The 19,341-nt window shown below is 46.0% G+C and overlaps 2 protein-coding genes across 2 annotated transcripts; both read right to left on the bottom strand.

Moving 5' to 3' along the window:
- Positions 1-4,876: 4,876 nt before the first annotated feature.
- FAM220A (family with sequence similarity 220 member A) lies at positions 4,877-11,484 on the bottom strand. The gene is made up of 5 exons (XM_087878541.1): positions 10,587-11,484; positions 9,056-9,156; positions 7,814-7,973; positions 6,927-7,107; positions 4,877-5,149 (listed from the first exon to the last, which is right to left on the bottom strand). Exons 1-5 carry the CDS (start codon positions 11,406-11,408, stop codon positions 4,947-4,949), a joined length of 1,467 nt encoding a protein of 488 aa, XP_087734667.1. The 5' UTR covers positions 11,409-11,484; the 3' UTR covers positions 4,877-4,946.
- Positions 11,403-19,176, bottom strand: SMIM10L3 (small integral membrane protein 10 like 3). The gene is made up of 2 exons (XM_087878542.1): positions 16,661-19,176; positions 11,403-11,484 (listed from the first exon to the last, which is right to left on the bottom strand). The coding sequence occupies exons 1-2, from the start codon at positions 16,853-16,855 to the stop codon at positions 11,464-11,466; spliced, it is 216 nt and encodes a 71-aa protein (XP_087734668.1). The 5' UTR covers positions 16,856-19,176; the 3' UTR covers positions 11,403-11,463.
- Between the last annotated feature and the right edge of the window lie 165 nt (positions 19,177-19,341).

Genomic DNA, 19,341 nt, shown 5'->3' with positions numbered 1-19,341 from the left:
AAGCTGGAGGTTTTGTTTTATGTTTTGTTTGTTTTATTAAATTTATATACAGCCCTACTCCCGAAGGACTCAGGGAGGTGAACAGGCACAGGATAAAATACATAAATACAAAAGTTAGAAACAATTTGAAACCAAATTAAATAATTTAGCCCGAGACAATTAAAAATCCCAATAATTTAAAACAAATTAAAATTTCAGTTTAAAAAATTAAAAAGAAAGGGGAGAAATTTAGGCCAGGCTGGCTTGCTGGTGTTTAGTGGCACCTTGATTTGGGTGTCAGTTTACTTACTTATTAAATTTACTTATTAAATTTAAGTTTAATTTTAATTTTAATTTTTTTTATTTTATTGGATTTATATACCGCCCTACTCCCGGAAGGACTCAGGGCGGTGAACAGCCAAAAAAGATAAAAACACACAAACTACAAAAATTGAAAAGACAATATAAAAACCCATGAAATAATTTGGCCCAAAACAAATTAAAACACCCCTAATAATTTTAAAACAAATTTACAATTTCCAATTTAAAAGGGAAAGTTAGGCCAGGCCAGCCTGCTGAAATAAAAAGGGCATGGCGGAAGGTGCGTAAATCCGGGATCGTCCGTATCTCTGGGGGGGGGGAGCTCGTTCCAGATGGCGGGTGCCCCCACAGAGAAGGCTCTCCCCCTGGAGGCCGCCAGTCGACACTGTTTGGCCGACGGCACCCTGAGGAGTCCCTCTCTATGTGAGCGTAGTGGCCGGTGAGAGGCTACTGGTGGCAGAAGGCGGTCCCGTAAGTACCCAGGTCCTAAGCCATGGAGCGCTCTAAAGGTGGTAACCAAAACCTTGAAGCGCACCCGGAAGGCCACCGGGAGCCAGTGCAGCTCGCGCAGGAGAAGTGTGATTAAGGGAGCGATTTGGATGTTTCTTGCAGTGCTGGGGAAGGTCAAGCGGGGAATTGTGGCCGGACTTTGGACAGGAGCTGATTGTGGGAGGGCAGGGGTGTTGGTGGTTGCGCCACTAAAGCACAGCGTCGTGGCGTGCAAAACGTTGGAGTTCGGAGGTCTAAAGGTAAAGGTTCCCCTCGCACATACGTGCTGATCGTTTCCGGCTCTAGGGGGCAGTGCTCATCTCCGTTTCAAAGCCGAAGAGCCAGCGCTGTCCGAAGACGTCTCCGTGGTCATGTGGCCGGCATGACTCAACGCCAAAGGCGCACGGAACGCCGTTACCTTCCCACCAAAGGTGGTCCCTATTTTTCTACTTGCATTTTTATTTTTACGTGCTTTCGAACTGCTAGGTTGGCAGAAGCTGGGACAAGTAATGGGAGCTCATCCCATTACGCGGCGCTAGGGATTTGAACCGCTGAACTGCTGAGCTTTCGATCGACAAGCTCAGCGTCTTAGCCATTGAGCCACCATGTCCCTTAGGTGGTCTGAAGAGCCCCAAATAAGTCTTGACGGACAAGCTGCAAAACGAATCGGAGGTACAGTCGGTGGAGCCGGCTGCCAATTTGAAATGATGATATTATGGTATGGGGTGTGGTATGGGGTTGTGTTGTTATGGGGTTGTGTTGTTATTGTGCAGGTAGTCCACGGCTTACAACAGTTCATTCGGTGAAGTTACAAACGGCACTGACAAAAAAGTGACTTATGACTGATTTTCACACTTATGACCGTTGCAGCGTTCACCCCACGGTCACGTAATCAAAATTCGGATGCTTGGCAACTGACTCGCATTTATGACAGTTGCAGCGTCCCGGATCGTCACGCAATCCCCTTTTGCAACCTCCTGACGAGCAAAGTCAACGAGGAAGCCAGTTTCACTTTACAGCCTTGGTATTAGCGGCAGTGATTTGCTTAACAACTCTGGCAAGAAATGTCATAAAAGTCCATAAAATGGAACTCATTGAACTGTCTCACTTAGCAATGGAAATTTGGGGCTCAATTGTGGTCGACTTGTATTCAGTTCAATTCAATTCAAAAGAGGCGAAGCAAATTTTCCATTCTCTCTCTCTCTCTCCCCCCATCTGTCTCTCTTATTCTCTATCTCTCTCTGTCTCTCCCTCTCTCTCTCTTTATCTTTCTCTCTCTCTGACATTCTCTCTCTGTCTCTCACTCACTGACTGTCTCTCTCTCTCTCTCTCTTTCATTCTCTCATTCTCTGCCTGTCTCTATTTCTCCCCCTCTTCCCCTCTCTCTCATTCTCTCTCTCTCTCTCTCCATCTGTCTGTCTCTCATTCTCTATCTCTCTCTGTCTCTATCTCTTTATCTTTCTCTCTCTCTGACATTCTCTCTCTGTCTCTCACTCACTGACTTTCTCTCTCTCTCTCTCATTCTCTCATTCTCTGCCTGTCTCTATTTCTCCCCCTCCCCCCTCTCTCTCATTCTCTCTCTCTCTCTCTCCATCTGTCTGTCTCTCATTCTCTATCTCTCTCTGTCTCTATCTCTTTATCTTTCTCTCTCTCTGTCATTCTCTGTCTCTCTCTCTCTCTGTGTCTCTCTCTCCCTCCCGGTCTGTCTGTCTCTCATTCTCTCTATTTCTCTCTCTCTTCTCTGTCATTCTTTCTCTCTGTCTCTCATTCTCTCTATATCTATCTATCTATCTATCTATCTATCTATCTATCTATCTATCTATCTATCTATCTATCTCTCTACCTACCTACCTACCTACCTACCTACCTACCTACCTATCTCAATATCAGGACTGCTCATTCTTTTGCATGTTAAAAACAGTGCAACGAAAGGCATCCATATTAACGTCTAACCTTCGCAACGACAACGAGGTTCACAAGCGCAACAAGCTGTGCTTTAGCAGTGAATCAGCCCGTCTGCTGAGGTTAAGACGTGGGAGATCTTCAGGCATCACTGACACTCTTATGTTTCCAACTGTGGCTTCGTGGTCTCTGTAGGCCACCTACGTGCTGCTCAAGTTCTCAAATTCTTCGGCTGAAGAACGTCTGCTGGAAACCCCTCTTCAAGTAACTTCATGAAACTAATCGAAGCCAGTAAAGAAAACTTCACATGCATACCACAGCCCTTACAATTTCAAAATGAATAATTCTGATAAGTTTCTTTTTTTTTTTAAGCCACTGCGATGAGGGGCTGAGGAAAACCCTGAACATTTATTTTACAAATACAGCTTACTTGCCCAAATGAGACTACTTCAGGGGTGAAATCCAGCAGGTTCTGACAGGTTCTGGAGAACCGGTAGCGGAAATTTTGAGTAGTTCGGAGAACCGGCAAATGCCACCTCTGGCTGGCCCCAGAGTAGGGTGGGAATGGAGATTTTGCAATATCTTTCCTCTGGAGTGGGGAGGGAATGGGGATTTTGCAGTATCCTTCCCCTGGACTGGGGTGGGAATGGGGATTTTGCAATATCCTTCCCCTGGACTTCAGTTCTGGATGAGAAGCGAAATGTTTTCAAGGTTAAACAAAAAACAAACAAAAAAAAAGTCCAGTTGCCTTTTGGAAAAGCACTTTGGGACATTATTCCTCATGTCTTCCTTTCCTGTTTCCATATTTTCTCTCATTCCAGCGGTGAAATCCACTTATCTTCGCTACCAGTTCGGGAGTGTGAGTACGCGTGCCTCTTCTGCGCACGTCCTGTTAAAAACGGGATGTAATGACGTCCCAGCGGGTGGGCGGAGCCTCCCACCGCCGGCACTACCAGTTCGCACGAGACGGAGAGATCCGACCGGATTTCACCACTGCCTACATCATAGATGAATGCCCCCCCCCAAAATGTATTTTTCAACAAATGAAGAGCTGCTTATATATAACAGGCCAATTTTGGTGCTTGATGGACCATAGGAACTCAGTCTACAGCAGGGTTCGGCAACCTTAAACACTCAAAGAGCCACAAAGGGCCTAATCGGGAGCCCCCGTTCAATTCTGGAGCTGACCAGAAGTCCTGTTTCCCCCCACCATAGAGTCTCCTCGTAGCACGGCATTCTTTTTCCTCTATCTGTCCTAACCGAAAGCCAGTGGTGGGTTCCTCCCGGTTCAGTCCGGTTCGGCCGAGCCGGTAGCGGTGACGATATGATGTCACCGAACTGGTTCTCCCCACCCCGCCCTCCCCCCCACCCCCGACCCACGTTATTCTTACCTTTTATTTGGTCCCACCCGCAATCTATTGCTGCCTCCTGAGTCCCAGCTGATGACTAGAGGGAAAAAAACTGTTTAAACTCTTGCCGCGGGGCTTCAAAGGGCCGCCCTACAGCTGATCAGTGTTAAAAGCAAACAAATGAGTCGGGTCGTAAGTGCAAGGACTTGGTCGTAAGTGCGAGGATCTTCCAGAAATGACTCTCACCAGCTAGCCACGCCCACCTAGTCACATGACCTCCAAGCCACACCCACAAAATAAGCCACGCCCACAGAACCGGTAGTAAAAAAATTTAGAACCCACCCCTGCCGAAAGCCCTATCAATTGTGGAGAGCCGCAGCAGAGGGATGAAAGAGCCACATGAGGCTCCAGAGCTGCAGGTTGCTGACTCCTAGTCTACAGAGTTGGTCTACTGAGAAGACCATGTTTGTATCCCCATCAAGGTAGAAGTTGTAAATCAGAGAGGGAAGAACCTTAATTTATCTCTTCCAAGAGATCAACCTTCAGTCCTTCTTCTACTTGTATTGGACATAAATATCCACAGTTCAACCTAAGCTCTGGAAGAAGACCACAGTTTGGCCTGCTTCGTATTTTTGCCCCCCCCCCAAAAAAAGCGATTCCCATTTTTCTTCCAACAGTTCCTCCGTTGCCTCCAAGTTGGATTGTCAAACCAGCATGACCAGAAAATCCAGACGTAACCGAGGGTAGAACTCCAGTGGAATTAAGCGTGCGAGGAGGTGTGATTGGAATTAATAGCAACCAGGACACAACAGGTTGGATGAAAAAGACGTCCCAAGTTTGAAAAGAAGCTTTACTATAAAAGGAAAACAACAACAACAACAAAAAAACCTAGAAAAGACGCATTTGTTAAAATTCGATAGAATTTCCTTCGGAGGCGGATCGAGCGAAGATGGTGTTTTCGAGCTGAGTTTTCTTCACGTGCATTTTGATCAAACCGGTGATGGCTTCATTGCCAAACATTTCGGCGAGCTGCAAAGGATTCAGGCCTCCCATCACGCTATTTACATCTGCGGCAGCATTCAGCAGTAAATAGCAAATGCCCAGATGCCCTGAAAGAAAGGAAGGAAGGAAGGAAGGAAGGAAGGAAGGAAGGAAGGAAGGAAGAAAGAAAGAAAGAAAGAAAGAAAGAAAGAAAGAAAGAAAGAAAGAAAGAAAGAAAGAAAGAAAAAAGGAGGGAGGGAGGGAGGGAGGGAGGGAAGGAAGGAAGGAAAAAAAGTGAGAGAGAGAGAAAGAAAAGGAAGGAAGGAAGGAAAAAGAAAGCGAGAGAGAAAGAAAAGGAAGGAAGGAAAAAGAAAGCAAAAGAGAAAGAAAAGGAAGGAAGGAAGGAAAAAAGCAAGAGAGAGAGAAAGAAAAGGAAGGAAGGAAGGAAAAAGAAAGCGAGAGAGAGAGAGAAAGAAAAGGAAGGAAGGGAAAAAGAAAACAAGAGAGAAAGAAAAAGAAGGAAAGAAGGAAGGAAAAAGAGAGAAAGAAGAAAGAAAGAAAAAAGAGGAAGGAAGGAAGGAAGGAAAGAAGGAAAAAGGAAGTGAGAGAGAGAAAGAAAAGGAAGGAAGGAAAGAAAGAAGGAAAAAGAAAGCGAGAAAGAAAAGGAAGGAAGGAAAAAGAGAAAGAAGAAAGAAAGAAAAAAGGAAAGAAAGAAAGAAAGAAGAAAGAAAGAAAGAAAGAAAGAAAGAAAGAAAGAAAGAAAGAAAGAAAGAAAGAAAAAGAAATTTTATGAAATGACTCCCTCTCTCCATTTATTCTAAAACTGCCATGAGATTTAATTTGGCTTCTCTATTAATTACTTATTCCTGATTAGATTTATATCTAATATAAACTCATTACATTGGAATTATTTTCTTCTTAAAACTACAACCTTCTGTGGCAAGTTGGGCTGATGGAGGAGGATTAATCTACAAGTAGCCCTCGATTTACAACTATTCGTTTAGTGACCGTTCAAAGTGAAAAAGGGACTTACAACGGGTCCTCACACTTGCGACCATCAAGGCATCCCCATGGTCACATGATCAAAATTCAGACCCTTGGCAACTGGCATGTACTTATGACAGTTGCGGCGTCCCAGGTCACGGGATTCCCTTTTGTGACTTTCTTAACAAGTCAAATCAAGCCAGATTTATTTAACGATCATGTTACTAACTTAATTGCAGTGATTCACTTAACAACTGTGGCAGGAAAGGTCGTAAAATGGGGCAAAATTCACTTAACTGCCTTGCTTAGCATTGGAAATTTTGAGCTCAATTTTGGTCATAAGTCAAGGACTATCCCTTTAATGTAACATTTTCTTTTTTAATGTAAATTTCCATCCTACACATACTGATAGGTTGGACGAGGAAGAAGTAGACATTTTTTTACTAGGACAGGGGTCAGCAACCGTAAACACTCAAAGAGCCACAAAATCGGAAGCCCCCATTCAATTCTGGAGCCGACCGGAAGTCCGGTTCCCCCACCATAGAGTCTCCTCCTATCACACCGTCCTTTTTCCTCTGTTGACCGGCAGTCAGTTCCCCCACCATAGAGTCTCCTCCTAGCACTTTTTCTTCTACCTGTCCTAATCAACAGCCCCATCAATTGTGGAGCCGACCAGCAACAGGGAGCTGCAGCAGAGGGATGAAAGAGCCACATGCGGCTCCAGAGCCGCAGGTTGCCGACCCCTGTACTAGGACAATGGAAGGGAAACCCCAATTCCCAAGCTATTCCAATCTGAATTGTCTTCCCTCCTCATTTGAAAACCTCACCAAGCTTCTTCGGCACAATCGCAAATCTTTGTGGGTTTTCCTTGGTTCTTCTAAGGCCATTGTCCTAGTACTGGTAGCAAGATTTAATATTTACCATAAACAATTGCCAGGTGCAACGGAGTTGCCCCATCACACTGGGGATTTTGGACGTTCACGTTAATCCCAGGATAATGTAAAAGCAGAGAAATTAGATGCATTTTGCCAGTGTTCACTGCAGCGTGGAGAGGAGTGTTCCCATTTTCGGCTGCCTGGTTTATGTCAGGTACGGGAAGAGCCTGCAAATCAAGACATGGAAGGCATCAGCAGGAAAGAACATAGCTTGAAAAAAGCTCCACTACAGGTCGTTCTCGATTTACGACCACAGTTGAGCCCAAAAATTTCTCTTGCTACGCGAGACAGCTCTTAAGTGAGTTTTGCTCCATGTTACGACCTTCCTGGCCACAGTTTGTTAAATGATTCACTGCAGTTCAGGAGTAGGATTGAAAAATTTTAGCAACCGATTCTCTGCCCAGTTGCTGGGTGGATGTGGCCACGAGGGTGTGGCCTACTCAGCCTCCTGCACTGGGATGGGGGAGCGGCTTTTCGCCCTCCCCAGGCTCTGGAGGCTTCTTCGAGCCTCCAGGAGGGCAAAAACAGCCTCCCCTGGGTTCTGGAGGCCCTCTGGAGGGCGGAAACGGGCCCATTTCCGGACTTCCGGAACTTCTGGGAGGCCCATTTTTCGCCTCCCAGAGCTTCCGCGCAGGCGCTGCACTTACCTCGCATCCAAAATGAGCCGCGTGGAGACTCCTGGGACGGGCAGGGCTGGGTAGGCGGGGCCAGTCAGTCCTTGCAACCAGTTCGGCGAACCAGATGTAAAATTAGCATCCGATTCACCCGAACCGGTCCAAACCGGCTGAATCCCACTCCTGCTGCAGTTGTTAAATTAGTTACACTATCTTTGGAAAATCTGCAATCATCCAAGGTTTCTTGCACGCAACTGACCATTTCAAGAAAATACTCCAGAATCTTAGACTGGTCATAGATTGTGGCCAGAAATAAAAGATTTCGGTTTTTTTCATCCACGATGCTCAGGTCCAGCTTCTGGCTTCTGACCAGATAATCCAAAACATCGGCGTATCCCCACTGGACAGCCTGCAGAGCTCTTAGGAGGAGAAAAGCAAAGACGTGAATAGTCTAAACCGTTTGCAAAAGGACCAGCAACGAAGACATTTCAAAGTTGATACAAGTGATTCCTTCAAGGAAGAAGTAAAATCGCCCAGCTTTAGGAATTGCAAACATCTGGCCTCTAACCCCCTCCAGTGGTGTGAACCAGCAATTCCATCATCCGCTTCAAGACACAATTTTGTTGTATGCATACCTTATTTCTATTTGAAAAGATCTCTGCTTATCCAGAAGCCTCTTTTGTTAAACTGTGTTCTAATCAGATTTGACAGCAGCTGAAGGAATCTGCTCTCTAGCAAAAGACTCCACATCCAATGTAAATATTTTACTTTTAAAAGTAAAAAAAAAAGCCTCTGATGATTACGCGGCTCAGCTGGGATCGTCAGAGCCTTTTAAAAGCATTTTTTCTACAACCTCAAGAGGTTGTAGAAAAAAATGCTTTTAAAAGAAAAAAAAAAAGCCTCTGACGATCAGGCAACTCAGCTGGGATCGACAGAGCCTTTTAAAAGCATTTTTTTTTACAACCTCTTCAGCCGAAGAGGTTGTAGAAAAAAAATGCCTTTAAAAGCCTCTGACGATTCCAGCTGAGTTGCCTGATCGTCAGAGGCTTTTAAAAGCATTTTTTTCTGCAACCTCTTACATTATGACTGCACAGTTCAAAGCTATGGCAATCTTGGAAAAAGTGACGTGTTACTTGTACTCACACTTACGACCCGTCGTACCATCCCCACAATCATGTGATTGCAATTTGAGCACTTGGCAACCAGCTTACATTTACGGCCAGTTGTAGCATTCTGCAGTCACGTGATAGCAACTGGCGAGGTTTTTTTTTTTGCTGATTTCTGGCAAAAAAATCGTCCATTGGGGTAGCTGGTTTCTTTGAACAACTTGTGTGATTCGTTTAACAACCGTCGTAAATATTGTCATAAACCTGGGTCTGACTCGCTTACGATGGCAACAACCTACAATGGAAGTTCCCGTCCCACTTGTGGTCTTAAGTCAAGGATTCCTTGCAAAAAATGTATATTGTTAAGGAGATTTTATGGCTGTCAATATCTTTACCTTTCTTTCATGACTTCACTAGTTTCTTGTTTGGGAGCAGGACTAGGACTCTTGATGGCTGCTTCACAAGAGAGTTGGGTACTGACCAACGCCTTATAGAACTGAATTTCAAAATTAGGAAACTTAGTATGTGAACGTGCAAATTAACTAGCTCCAAATCTCTCTAATTCATCAACATTTAAAAAGAAATTATTATGGTAAGAAAAGCATATACAATCACAGCTCGGACAGTTATTCATAAAAAGAAGAGAATATCTGTAGCTCAGAGTTGAACTGTGGGCCCCTTCGTTTTCTTGCAGACATTTCATTGCCCCCCTAGGTACTGTATTTTTCGGAGTATAAGACACTCCGGACTATAAGACGCACCTAACTAAGCAAGAAAAAAAAATCTGCCTCTGCCTCTCAGCAATTTGCCTCCTTGCAGCAATCAGCAAACAGCCTGCTTTAGTTTCATTTTCATTTTCAGCAAAGCCTGATTAGCACAAGAAAACATTTTTTGCCTCCCAGCAATTTGCCTCCTTGCAGCAAACAGCGGAGGCCCGCACGGCAATAGGCCATGGCAATCCCTGCAGTCTGAAACAGCTGACAGTTGGGAGGCTGATCCAACCGACAATCAGCTGCTTGTGCTAATCAGGCTGTGCTCAAGCTGAAACAGGCTGTTTGCTGCAAGGTGGTAAATTGCTGGGAGGCAGAGGCCAGCGGGTAGGGGCCGGCGGGTGGGTGGGGCTACATTCGGTGTATAAGACGCAGCCAAATTTTCACCCTCTTTTGGGGTGGGGAAGTGTGTCTTATACTCCGAAAAATACGGTAACTTCATCAGTGCTAGAAGGGAGTAGGGTTTGCTCTCTATTTATTACCCCTTCTAGCACTGATAGCATTACTTAGTTGGGTAAAATTTACCCAATTTAGTTGGGAGAAAGAGCCTTGGTGGATCAGCGGACTAAAGCTGCTTACTTAATGTTCGTTTTCTAGGGTGTTTTTAAACCACACTGTATGTGCAGTCTCGGCACATGGACAACGTTAAAAACAACAACATATAAGCAGGGGTGGGCTTCAAAAATTTTAGCAAGGGGTTCTCTGCCCGGTTGCTGGGTGAGCGTGACCATGGTGGGCGTGGCCTAGTCGGCCTCCTGCACCACCTGGGGGGGGCAGTTGTCCTCCCCGGGCTCCAGAGGCTTTCCTTGAGCCTCTGGGAGTGCGAAAATGGCCTCCCCAGGCTCCAGAGGCTGGAAACAGGCCCATTTCTGGCGTTTCCGAACTTCTGGTAGGGCCGTTTTTTGCCCTCCCTGAACCTCCACATGCACCCTGCATATCTGCATCCAAAATGGGCCGTGTGGGGACTCCTGGGAGGGGCGGGGTGGGATGGGCAGGGCCAGCCAGGAGTGGGATTTGGGGGTTCTCCGAACTGCACAGAATCTTAGCTAGAGGTTCTTCCGAACCCCTGCGAACCCCCAGCAGCCCCACCCCTGCATATAAGCCAGTTTACAATCCTTTTCTCCTCCTGCCCCCATTTCCCACCTGGGTTGTTTACCTTGACCATAGCGTGCCAGAGATTCGCAAGGGCAAATTCTCGTATAGCGAGCAGCCACTGAGTGATCTGAGGGTTTTTGCTCGGATACTGGATGTTGGAAAGCATTTCCCTGTATCCGGATGTGTTGGGCGAAGACATGAGGTTCAAGTAATCTAGGAAAATGTAGGGGTGCTGATGGCTGGCCAGCCCCATTGGATATTCGCTCAGGGCAACCAACAAGATGGAACTCAACTCGGAAGGCTGAAGGCCCTTGGAGTCCAATCCTTCTAGGAACGCAAGATGGACGTCATCTTCGATCACCCCCAGTTCCAGTTCCAACAACTGTTGCTTCTGGTCGTTTTGGAGTTCAGATAGCCAGAAGTGTGCAAATTGTACAAAGTTTTCCCTGGAGGAGCTCCACTTGCCCAGCTCGCTAAGGACCCCTTGAGCCTTCTCTTGCCAACCTGTTACCGAGGTGCTATCGAAGTACCTGAAGATCTTCTCCAAGAGCTGGTTTTCTGGTAAGAAATGCAGGTTGAGGGACTCCTTGGAAGACACGATTCCGTTGGTCACCTGGCTCAGGTTGGGCAGGACTTTTTTACCAATATGGGGGAGTGGGACAGCGTTGAAGAGAGGGCAGTTCCTGATCTTTAGGGAGAAGAATTCCTTTTGCAAATGGTTGTTGCTGGCCTGGGAGTGAGCCATTAAGGTGTGGATATTTGGAAGGTGAAGGATCTCTTGTGGCTGATCCAAGCCACTTTCCTGCAGCTGCTGTCCCAGCTCCTCTTCCTGGGCCATAGTCAGAACAGAGAGGTCTGTCACTCGGTCCTCGACGCTCTGCATGGTCGTGAAGCCCAGGATACGGTGAGCGGCCTTCCTTGGCAACGTAAGTCACAATTTAATGGATCTCAATATGAACCTGCGATAAAGCAAAAAAAAATAACGGGAAAATACAGGCAAGTCAACAAGAGTTGGACAAGAACAGAGGTGCTATTCAGCCGGTTCATATCGGTTCGGCCGAACCGGTAGTGGAAATCGCAGGTAGGCCTGCCCCCCCCACCTATCTGCCCCAGCTCTATGCCATCCTATTTAGACATGTTTTTGAGGCCGGGCACACGCGTGGAAGGCATGTGCAAGACTAAAGCGCACGCGCGGAAGGCCAGGCACACGCGCAAAAGGCAGGGACGCACACGAACCGGGCATACGCACGAATGAAGTGAGTGGGCACACGCGCAGCGAACCGGTAGTAACATAATCTGAAACCCACTGCTGGACAAGAACCAACTGTTGGAAAGGGAAGCAGTATGCTCCTATTCCATATTTGGGTAGACCAGGTTATCCTGATAGAAAAAAACAATTTCTCCCCTGGTACAACTGACAAAGTGAGGAGAACCTGTAGCTTAACAGGGTTCGGCAACCTTAAACACTCAAAGAGCCACAAAGGTCCTAACCGGAAGCCCCCATTCAATTCTGGAGCCGACCGGAAGTCTGGTTCCCCCATCATAGTCTCCTCCTAGCGCAGCGTCTTTTTTCCTCTGCCGACTGGAAGTCGGTTCCCCCACCATAGAGTCTCCTCCTAGCACGGCATCCGTTTTCCCCTGCTGACCAGAAGTCCAGTTCCTCCACCATAGAGTCTCCTCCTAGCACAGCGTCCTTTTTCCTCTGCTGACCAGAAGTCCAGTTCCTCCGCCATAGAGTCTCCTCCTAGCACAGCGTCCTTTTTCCTCTGCTGACCGGAAGTCCTATTCCCCCACCATAGAGTCTCCTCCTAGCACAGCATCTTTTTTCCTCTACCTGTCCTAACTGAAAGCTCTATCAATTGTGGAGCCGACCAGCAACAGGGAGCCACAGCAGAGGGATGAAAGAGCCACATGCGGCTCCAGAGCAGCAGGTTGCTGACCCCCTGGCTTAGAGGTTAATACATCTACCTAATATGCAAGCAGCCCAAGTTCGAATCCCAGAAGGGTATGGCTAGCTGATGAGAGCTACATAGCTTGAAATAGATCTATACTAGTCCCCCTTTATTTCTTTGTCAGTAAATATAAATTTAACACAGAAATAGTTTGTCGCGAAAGCGACTGCCTGGCAAGGCTCCCAGATTGGGGCTGAAAGGCGAAAGTGGAAGCAGTATGGCTCCTTCCCATACTGCCCTGATAGAAAAAACACGCAACAGTTGGAAACTTTACAGAAGATCCAAACTTACAATAAGGAAGAAATTCCTGGCTTTAAGCAGTTGGCTTCCTGCAGTGGCAGAGGCTCCATCGCTGGAGATTTTTCAAGCAAAGATTGAAAGACATTTGTATGCGATGTTTTGGGAATTCCTGCCCTACGGAATCATAAGGTTGGGAGTTTGGAGATCTTCTGGTTTTTCAAGATCCCTTCCGACCTTCAAATTTCTACGTTTCTCAATCTAACATAGATTGAATGTTTATTGGAAGGGACTTTGGAGGTCTTCCAATCCAACCTCCTGCTTAAGCAGTAAACCCTATATCTGTATGGTGAACCTATGGCACACATGCCAGAGTCCTCTCTGTGGGCATAAATGCCGTCACCCGCTGCTCTTCTGGTTTCCTGCTCCACCTGGTCTTCGCGGGCACCGGAGCACCAGAAAACAGCCTGAAAACGGCCAAAAATCAGGCCATTTTCTGGGCTGCTTTTCGGACATTTTCAAGCCGTTTTTGGGCCAAAAAACAGCCTGAAAACAGCTTGAAAAATGGGCAAAACCAGGCCATTTTCTGGGCTGTTTTTCAGCCATTTTGAAGCTGTTTTCGGGCTGAAAAACAGCCTGAAAACAGCCCGAAAAATGGGCAAAAACAGGCCATTTTCTGGGCTGTTTTTCAGCCATTTTCAAGCCATTTTCGGGCTGAAAAACAGCCTGAAAACAGCCCAAAAAATGGGCAAAAACAGGCCATTTTCTGGGCTGTTTTTCAGCCATTTTCAAGCCGTTTTTGGGCCGAAAAACAGCCTGAAAACAGCCTGAAAAATGGGCAAAAACCAGGTTTGGGCACTCATTGCTGAAAAGTTCACCATCACTGCCCTAAACCATTTCGGAAAGATGGTTGTCCAATCTCTTCTTAAACAATGTATATTTTTGGAATTATAGAAGAACTCCATAAAAGCTTGGTGTGAAATGAGAATCTCTTTATTATATAACACGGAAGTTTTCTGCGCCATTTCTATCAGGCAGAACCGTACCCTTAAGCAGCTCCTGTCTCATTTTGAAGTCCATAGAACAAGTGTTATGACACTTCAAAGACTTACATTGCTCGATCTTTAGTGTCTCGTTCCTTCGCTTTCCTTCTACAACTAGGTTACTGCCGCTTAACCCTTTGGCCTTTGAAGTTCAGTCTTGTACATCGCTTGCCCATCCTCCAGCAAATGAAATAGCAGAATATTTATTAGGCAACAATCCCTCATTCCGACCAGTAAGACGTCAGGAAGCACTCTATGATGTCATAATCTACTATGATTCCTGAGTGTCACTTCCTTCAAAAATAAAATGGAACGTTGCACCGCGTTTATTGTTAGCTTTGATCCGTGGAGTTCCTGCTAAGTCTAGATCCGTGATGGCGAACCTATGGCACGCGTGCCAAAGGTGGCACACAAAGCCCTCTCTGTGGGCACGTGTGCCGTTTCCAGCTGGTTTTCATGGGTGCCGCAGCCCCAAAAAACGCCCTGAAAATAGCCCGAAAAACGCCCTGAAAACACCCAAAAACACCCAAAACACATGAAAACAGCCAAAAACAGGCATGTGCATGCTGGCCAGCTGTCTTCAGGCTTCTAGTGCTCTAGGGCACGCGAAGACCAGCTGGCTGGCACGTGCATGCACGCAAATTCCAGTTTGGTCACTCAGTGCCGAAAAGGTTCGCCATCACTGTTCTAGATGGTTACCCTGCACTTAACCTCGCATCCAAAACGGGATGCGTGGAGACTCCTGGGAGGGGCAGGGCAGGGTGGGCGTGGCCAGCCAGTCCTTGCAACTACCGGTTCTGTGAACTAGATGTAAAATTAGCATCCGGTTCGCCTGAACCGGTCTGTTGTGATCTGCCAGCAGCCTGCGGAGCTGACAGTGGAGTCGAACAGCGATGAGGCTGAGGAAGAACAGGGGCCAGTCCTGGAGGCTGGGGAAGGCCCGGATGAGGGCTCTGCGTCGGAGGCAGAGATGGGGCCAGGGCCATCTGGGAGTGATGTGCGGACTCCGGAGCCTTCAGAGTCGGACATCAGAGAGGCAGAGGAACAGGAGGAGCCTGTTCCTAGTGCACGCATGTGCAGAGCTGCCAGAAGGCAAGAGCAGCTCAAGCAAAGAGGACAACTCCGGAGTAGGGCCAAGAGATGATTGGCCCCTCCCATAAGGCTTAAAACAGACCAGCAACGGCGTTTGGGCTTTGCCGGAAAACAACGTTGGTAGCTTCGTCGTCTTCTTCGTCTACGTCTTGTATTTATTTTTGTATCTGTGATTTCTGAACGTTTGCCAAGAAAGGCCTTTGGCAGTTTGCCTAATTGGACCAAGGTTTGCGATAGGACTGAGGAATTTGTGTTGGGAGGAATTTGCTTTAATTTAGTTGAACGACGCTGGGGATGAAGTCGTTCTCAGCTGTTCGAATAAAGTTTGTTTGTTTTTTCACTGACTGATTTTCCTACTACTTACATGGGCCTGGGTCACAACACGATCCGAACCAGCTGAATCCCACCCGTTACTAACCATCATGAGAAGAATGCATTGAAAGGGAATTTATACTACAAGGTAGACCTCAACTTACAACAGTTTGAAAAACAGCACTGAAAAAAGTGACTTAGAGCTGGCATTAAATATAATCAGGGGGAAAAAAATTACACCCGTTTCAACAATGACACTGAAGCTGAGATAAATAAAAGTTAGGAATGCTAATACACCGCTATCATATTAAATCTATTATATTAACCCATGTCTGGCATCCTTAATTATATGATCGTGAATGTGAATTGCTGCCTGGCAAAATCGAGCGATGTGTATGCAGTAAATGGTTCTTGATCGGAGAGAAGAAATAAATAGTGAAGATTTAAATTCTATGCGCTGGTGTTGCAAGAAGCCATCTCCTGAAGTTACCAGGTGATTCAGCAATATAAGTCTAGACAGGTGCATTACCTTAACAAATCATTGACTTAGCCATAGGTAAATATTGCAAGCTCCAGTATCAACATGATTGACTAGGGGGCATGTTATACCTTGCCCATTGCTCATGATTCTCTGATGATTTAATCATGTTCCATGTTTAGTCACTGGGCGCGCACATCATGTACGCATCGGACTAATTGCTTTCTGTGGCTTGGCCTTATGTGCATTGTGTGCGAACCTGACATTTTTTTAAAGTTTAGGAACCAGTATATTGTATGAGCTCAGAAAACAAATTAACTCAGTTACTTGGCTGCCAGCGTGTGGTGAAATCCAATTTTTTTTACTACCAGTTCTGTGAGCATGGCTTGGTGGGCGTGGCAGGAGAAGGATACTGCAAAATCCCCATTCCCTCCCTACTCCTGGGGAAGGATATTGCAAAATCTCCATTCCCATCCCACTCTGGGGCCAGCCAGAGGTAGTATTGCCAGTTCTCTGAACTGCTCAAAATTTCTGCTACTGGTTCTACAGAACCTGTCAGAACCTGCTGGATTTCACCCCTGGTAAACACGGGTAGTGTAAACCCAGAAAATGGAGTCACTTCAGTAAACCATTATTTGATTGTAGGAGGTCAACACAAACCAGCGGTGGGTTTCTACCAGTTCGCCCCAGTTCCTGTGAACTGGTAGCGGCGACAGCAAGCTCCGCCCACCCACCTGGACATCATCACGGACAGTCTGCGCATGTGCAGAAGCGTTGCGCGCACGGTCCCAGTTGCGAACCAGTAGCGAAGGTAAGTGGAACCCACCCCTGCCATAAACCATCATCATGTTAACTTGGTTTCTGCTTCATGTGAGACACGAGCCCAGGAACTGTGGTTTGCCCATGACCGTACAATCCATGGGTTGAACAATGGGTGAACCCAAGTGGATTGCAAAAATTAAAGCAGATAACGGGATGAGCCATGTTGGGCTCCTGGGTTGAATCCTCCCTCCGACATTACCTGTAGCCTGACGTTGAATATCATGGAAGTGACCAGATACAGGTAGGAGAAGTTGATGTGGAATTTCCAGGCCAGTTCAAAGAAGACGAGGAGAGTCCGTGTCAATCCTTTACAGAAGATCCCATAGGAACGTCCGGTCACCAACTGAGGGAGCCGGGCAACCAAAATAGATAGAAGCAGACTTGCCACCTTCATTGTTGTCCCGCCAAGCCACGTCGTACAGGCTCCGCCTCCTACCTGCACAAAGATCTGGAGGTCCACAGATCAAAGCAACGCAGCCAAAGAGATGACAGCCGGGATGCTATCTTGCTGTTGATGATGATGATGACGTGACATTCCTATGTCACAATGCGCTGCTCCGCCTCGACCAATCCGATCTTTCTATCACAATAGTCTCCTCCCATCCAGTTCATGATTCAAAAGGCAAAGAAGGAAAACCTGGAGATGAGTTACACTGGCTACCAAGAAGTGGAAGTTGATGGACAATTGGCAGAAAAAAGATCATGTGATTTTTAGAATTCACCATATTCCAGGCAGAAAGAACCAATGTTAATCAGATGAACGTTCTGGATTTCTCTTCTTTCAAGAGAGTTGAAATCAACAGAAGGGAGAACATGACTATGTAATTTTAGAAGTTGCCATATTTCAATCAATCAATCAGAATAGACCTTGGAGGTCTTCTAATAACCCACTGCTCTAGCAGGAGACCCCATAACATTTAAGACAAATGGCTGTCCAGTCTCTTCATAAAAACCACCAGTGATGAAGCACCTACAACTTCTGAAGGCAACCTCTGTTCCTCTGGTCCTCACTGTTTGTCCTCACTGTTAGGAAGTTTCTCCTTAATTCCAGGTTGCTTCTCTCCTCGATCAGTTTCAATCCATTGTTTCTTGTCTTGCCTTCTGGTAGTTTGGAAAATGGAGAACTGATGTTAGCCAGATGAATATTTTGGATTTCAAGAGAGTTGACCTCAACAAGCAACTGGGGAAAAGTAGAAAGATTCCATAGCTGGAGATCTTGAAGAGAGAAACAGTTGAGGAGGATTGGATGTTCTGAAAAATGAAAGGATTAAGGCAGTTGAACCTCAAAATGAGTTGAACCTTGCAAGAAATATGAAGAATCACTCCAAAAGGCTTGTGCAGAAGGAAAAGGAAATATGCAAAACAGTTGGTCAACTGGTTGAGAAGTTGGCAAGGAGAAAACAGGGAACAAAGCTGAAAGGCTTAATTCCCTTTTTGCATCTGTCTTTTGGTCAACTTTGTTAGAACTTTCACCAAGGAGAGAAGAAGACAGAAGAGAAATGTATGTCAACATAGGCAGGGAAGTGATGAAAGAAAACCAAGCGTCTTTGAATGAAGGGAGGTGGATCTAATCTCAAGAGGCTAAAGGATTTGGCAGACATGATCTCACAATCTCTGACTGTAATCTTAGGGAATTCCTGGCTGGAACTGAGAACCGCCAGAAAGTTTGAGAAGAATTAATATATTTCCAGTTTTTCTTTTTAAAAAAAAAAGTAGAATGGGGGTCCCTACAGAGACCTCAATCCTTGGGAAAGTTCTAGAAAAAGTGATCAAGCAGAAAGTTTACAAATAATAGTGGGATTCAGCCGGTTCACACGAACCGGTAGTTAAATTGCTGGCTGGCCCCTCCCCTCCCCACCCCTTCCATGAGTCCACATGCACCCCATTTTGGCTCCCAAGTAAGTGCAGGGAGGCCTATTAGGGCCAAAATGGGGTGCGGGTGGGGTGAACCGTGCCCCCCCGGGGCCATTTTCGCTCCCATGAGGCTTCAGGGAGGCCGCCTCGGCCCAAAATGGGGGGCAGTGGGGTGGAGGCCAAGTGCTGCCTGTCACACCCCTTGGCCACGCCCACCATGGCCACGCCCACCCACCCAGTCATTAAGGCAGAAAACCCTAAATTATTAAATTATTAAATTATTAAATTAGTTAAATTATTTGAATCCCACCACTGTTTACAAGCCCAAAGAAAGGAAGCAGGGGAATCACCCAGACCCGGAATGAATTTAATTAGATTAAATGATAATAGCAGGGGAAAAAAAACAGAAGCATAGGTCTGTTAAATATTTACAAAAACGTTTAACGTAAAACCCGTAAACCTCAGCGTCAATTATAACTTCAATTTCTCTTGTTTTTAAAATGTAAACGTAGACCTTTCAAGAGGTGAGGTGAAAGTTGAAAATTATTCTCTCCCCTTTCGCGTTCTGCGACATGCGTCATTTTTTTCCAGAATTACATCAGTGGGATTACTCCGGCGGCCACACCCATATACATTAATCATGCCTTTTGTTGCCATGCTAAAAAATCCCCTACGCAACAGCTCCAGCTGTATTTTAAAACGGATTTCCTTTTTTTTCTAAGAAAGAACGAGCTGTGCTTCCTTCAGAGAGGTTTGAATTGAGGAAATAACATTACCAGACTTACAATATGGACCAACTTTATGGGAAAAGAAGTGTTTTCTCCCCCTAATAAAGGATGATTGAGACATTCAGTTTCGTTTACATAAGTTTGGGTGGTTTTTTTTGTTATCGTCTGACCATCTGATGTAAAACAATGAAAACGTGATTTAAGTTACGGGAAGGATTTCATCTCGGAGTCCAAAGATACGGAAATATAAATATAAGTGCATAAACTGTTCCAGTTTCACATTCAGCTATAACTTGGC

The sequence above is a fragment of the Pantherophis guttatus genome, chromosome 14 (assembly GCF_059756535.1).
Source record: "Pantherophis guttatus breed Tessera chromosome 14, ASM5975653v1, whole genome shotgun sequence".
Lineage (NCBI taxonomy): Eukaryota > Metazoa > Chordata > Lepidosauria > Squamata > Colubridae > Pantherophis > Pantherophis guttatus.
The sequence above is the reverse complement of the archived record's forward strand: the minus strand, read 5'-3'. Positions and strand labels throughout refer to the sequence as shown.

Coding starts and splice junctions, on each gene's coding strand:
- FAM220A (XM_087878541.1), bottom strand. CDS start 11,408: ATGCAGAGCGTCGAGGACCGAGTGACAGACCTCTCTGTTCTGACTATG. Junction 9,157..10,586: donor TCTGGCACGCTATGGTCAAG/GTAAACAACCCA, acceptor TTTGAAATTCAG/TTCTATAAGGCGTTGGTCAG. Junction 7,108..7,813: donor TGGAGTATTTTCTTGAAATG/GTCAGTTGCGTG, acceptor CTTGATTTGCAG/GCTCTTCCCGTACCTGACAT.
- SMIM10L3 (XM_087878542.1), bottom strand. CDS start 16,855: ATGAAGGTGGCAAGTCTGCTTCTATCTATTTTGGTTGCCCGGCTCCCT. Junction 11,485..16,660: donor TATTCAACGTCAGGCTACAG/GTAATGTCGGAG, acceptor GCTTTATCGCAG/GTTCATATTGAGATCCATTA.